Source organism: Gracilinanus agilis, chromosome 1, assembly GCF_016433145.1.
Source record: "Gracilinanus agilis isolate LMUSP501 chromosome 1, AgileGrace, whole genome shotgun sequence".
Lineage (NCBI taxonomy): Eukaryota > Metazoa > Chordata > Mammalia > Didelphimorphia > Didelphidae > Gracilinanus > Gracilinanus agilis.
This window is the reverse complement of record NC_058130.1, coordinates 783,783,007-783,785,905: the sequence shown is the minus strand read 5'-3', so window position 1 is coordinate 783,785,905 and position 2,899 is coordinate 783,783,007. Positions and strand designations below refer to the sequence as shown.

General features: G+C 62.6%; 1 protein-coding gene across 1 annotated transcript in view; it reads left to right on the top strand.

Annotated features, from left to right (window-relative positions):
• The first annotated feature begins 2,723 nt into the window (after positions 1-2,723).
• Positions 2,724-2,899, top strand: part of YDJC (YdjC chitooligosaccharide deacetylase homolog) — a 7,284-nt gene continuing 7,108 nt past the window's right edge. Inside the window, exon 1 of the mRNA XM_044658911.1 lies at positions 2,724-2,888. Within this exon, the coding sequence (XP_044514846.1) occupies positions 2,724-2,888 (165 nt within the window). The remainder of the gene's footprint in view (positions 2,889-2,899) is intronic.

The window sequence follows — 2,899 nt, the reverse complement described above, 5'->3', positions numbered from 1 at the left end:
GCCCTTTGCCTAGCCCTTGCCTGTCCTCTGTCCTGGCATCGATACACGGCCTGGATTACGAGAGGGCAGGAGGGCTTCTCTTCTTTTTGAAGTGTCCGATCCCGGGTTAAGGAGCCCAGAATTAGGGGAAGGTCACGAGTTCCATTCCGGAATCCCATCAGCTCAGGCGCAGGAAGGCAGGACCCTGCGCGAAGGGCTGGGAAGCCAACGGGGAACGAGGCCCCCCTCTAGTGGCCAGAGCGGGTATTGCCGCGCGCAGGCAGGCGGAAGGATCCAGTGAGGAGGCCGAAGAGCTTTGAAGAAGCCAGGGAGGGCAGATGCCAGGCAAAGCAGGGGCTGATCTGCAAAGGGCGCGCCTGGAGGCGGAGCGCGGGGAGCGGGCCGCAGGCTTTCAAACGGAGGTTCTGGGAGGAAGGGCCGGCAGGAGCACTTCCGGGGGAGCCGCGGCGCCCCTCCCCCTCCTTACGACCCCGTCTACATGGGTCCTTGTTGGCGGGCGGGGCCTTTTAGGGCGTCCCAGCTTTGAACGCTTCAGCCGCTCTACGAGCACGTAGTAGGCGCTCGCCAGCTGAGTTTCCCGGGGGAGGGAGCGAGGCGTGGCTCAGTTCTTCCCCGCGGCGAGTCTTCGAGCGAAGCCCCACTGCAATGGCGGGGCCGGCCGGCGCGCCCCGCAGCGCAGGGTCTCCAGCGGGGAGAACTGGCAGCAGAAGGAAGCAGTGCCAGGCTCGCCCGCTTTGCCAGGCTCTGTGCTTAGCCTCCCACCTGCTTCGCTCCCGCCTTCCCTTCGGCCTCCACGTGCGCGGTGTCGCCACCTGCCGTCCTTAGTGACGGCCCCTCCTGGCCAGGACTCGCGGGCTTTTCCGGGCTGCCCCATCCGCTCGCCTCCTCGCCGGCTCCCTCTCGCGTCCCCCCCCATCCCCAGGCTCTGTGCGCGGGTCTCCTCTCTGCCCTCTCCGTCCACTCCCAGAGCTCGACGGGGCCAGGCCCGGCGGCCTGTGGGACCCTGCTTGGCCTCAAGCTCCCGCCCCCAAACCCAGGCCACCTTCTTCCCTGGCCCTGGCGGCGTCCCCAAGGAGCGTCCGCTCTGGGATCGGCTGGAGGGAACCTTAGCGGCCCCCGGCCCAACCCCCTCATTTGGCTCATGGCCCAGAGGGGCTGAGGGACCTTTGTTGTCGGTCCAAGGTGGGATTTGAACCCAGATCTTTGTGCCTGCAGGGCAGCTAGGTAGTGCGGTGGATGGGGAGGGAGATGCCAAGTGGAGGGGGCCACAGGTCCTTCTGAAGGGAGCTGGTGAGTGAGTGGCGCCCAGCCTCCCAATTCAACCTTCCATCATCAGTGGCTCCCAAGCCTCTCACTCGGTGGGCAGCCTCCGTCCCCCTGCCTTGGCTTTGTCCGCTTTCCCCGGCGAGCAGAGGACAATCTTCAGTTCTCCTTTTTAGAATTCTTTTAAGCTTTCTCCCAACCTTGTATTTTACAGCCAGAGAAACTGAGGCACCAGTCTGGGCTGGGTTCCAACCTCAATTTTCTGGCAGCTGGGTAAGGAGAAGATAGAATGCTGGGGGTAGAATTGGGAAAATGGGAGTTCGAATCTGCTTCAGGCTGGATTATCTATGTGGCCTTGGGGCACCTCGGTTTCCTCCTCTGTAAAATGGGGATGATGCTAGCACAAGTGAGCTAATACAAATAAAGCCACCCCCAGTGGAGCGCTCTACAAATGCTGCCTGTTATTTTATTCGTGACACAATGACTCCGATTCTGCCCCACAGCCCTGGGTGCTGGCGAAGATCCAGTGAGATAAGGGTGGAAACTGCTCAGCACCGTGGCCGGCACACAGTGGGTGCTTAATCAGTCAGTCCATAAGCCTTTATTAAGAGTCTATTGGGCGGAGCAGCCCCGGGGCTCAGTGAGGCCTAGAGAGGGAGGTTCTGGGGTCAGATCTGATCTCGGGCACTTTCTAGCTGCGTGACCTTGGACAAGTCACTTAGCCCCTATTGCCTAGAATGGACGGCACTTCTGTCACTAAGTACTGATGACAAGACAGAAGGTTATTAAAAAAAAAAAAGTACTCGGGCAGTTGGGTAGTGAAATGGGTAGAGCCCAGGGCACTGAAGTCTGGAGGACCCGAGTTCAAATCCAGCCTCCGACACTTCCGAGCTGTGTGACGGTGGGCAAATCACTTCATCCGATCTGCCTCAGTTTCCTCATCTGTAGAAATGAGCTGGAGAAGGAAGTGGCAAACCAGTCCGAGATCTCTGCCAAGGAAACCCCAAACGGGGGCACGCCCAAAGGCCAGATAACCAAGGCACCCATCACATGCCCGAGCCAACGGGATTGGAGGGCCTGGCGGGCGGGGGCAGGAGGGCGCAGGAAGCTGGGAGGCCAGAGTCCCTGGTGGGGGGAGGTGCCCTGCGAATGGGCGGGGAGGGAGGGGGGCGCCCGCAGCTCGGATAATGCCCGAATCTGGTGCCCTCGGGATGGAGATGCCACCAGGAATACCAACATCGAGCCTCCGGCCCGAGGACATGCTGCGGACTTCGGGGTCTCTAGACAGTGAAAGGGGGCTCAGAGCAGACTAGTCTGCTCCCCATTTCCAGCTGCCCGCGGCTCCCCAGCCCCGGATGGCCCGGCCCCGCCCCTCCCAGAAGCCCCGCCCCCGCACTCCAAAGACTGTTTCCTGCTCCGCTGGCTCTCGGACCGCTCCAGGCTGTGCGCTGCCCCCGACCATGAGTGGACCCCGCGTACGGCTAGTCGTCACCGGGGACGACTTCGGCTACTGCCCGCGGCGCGACCAGGGCATGGTGGAGGCCTTTGTGGCGGGGGCGCTCAGCGGGGTCTCCCTCCTGGTCAACGGCGCCGCCGCAGGCTCGGCGGCCCAGCTAGCCCGCAGGTGGGGGCGCGG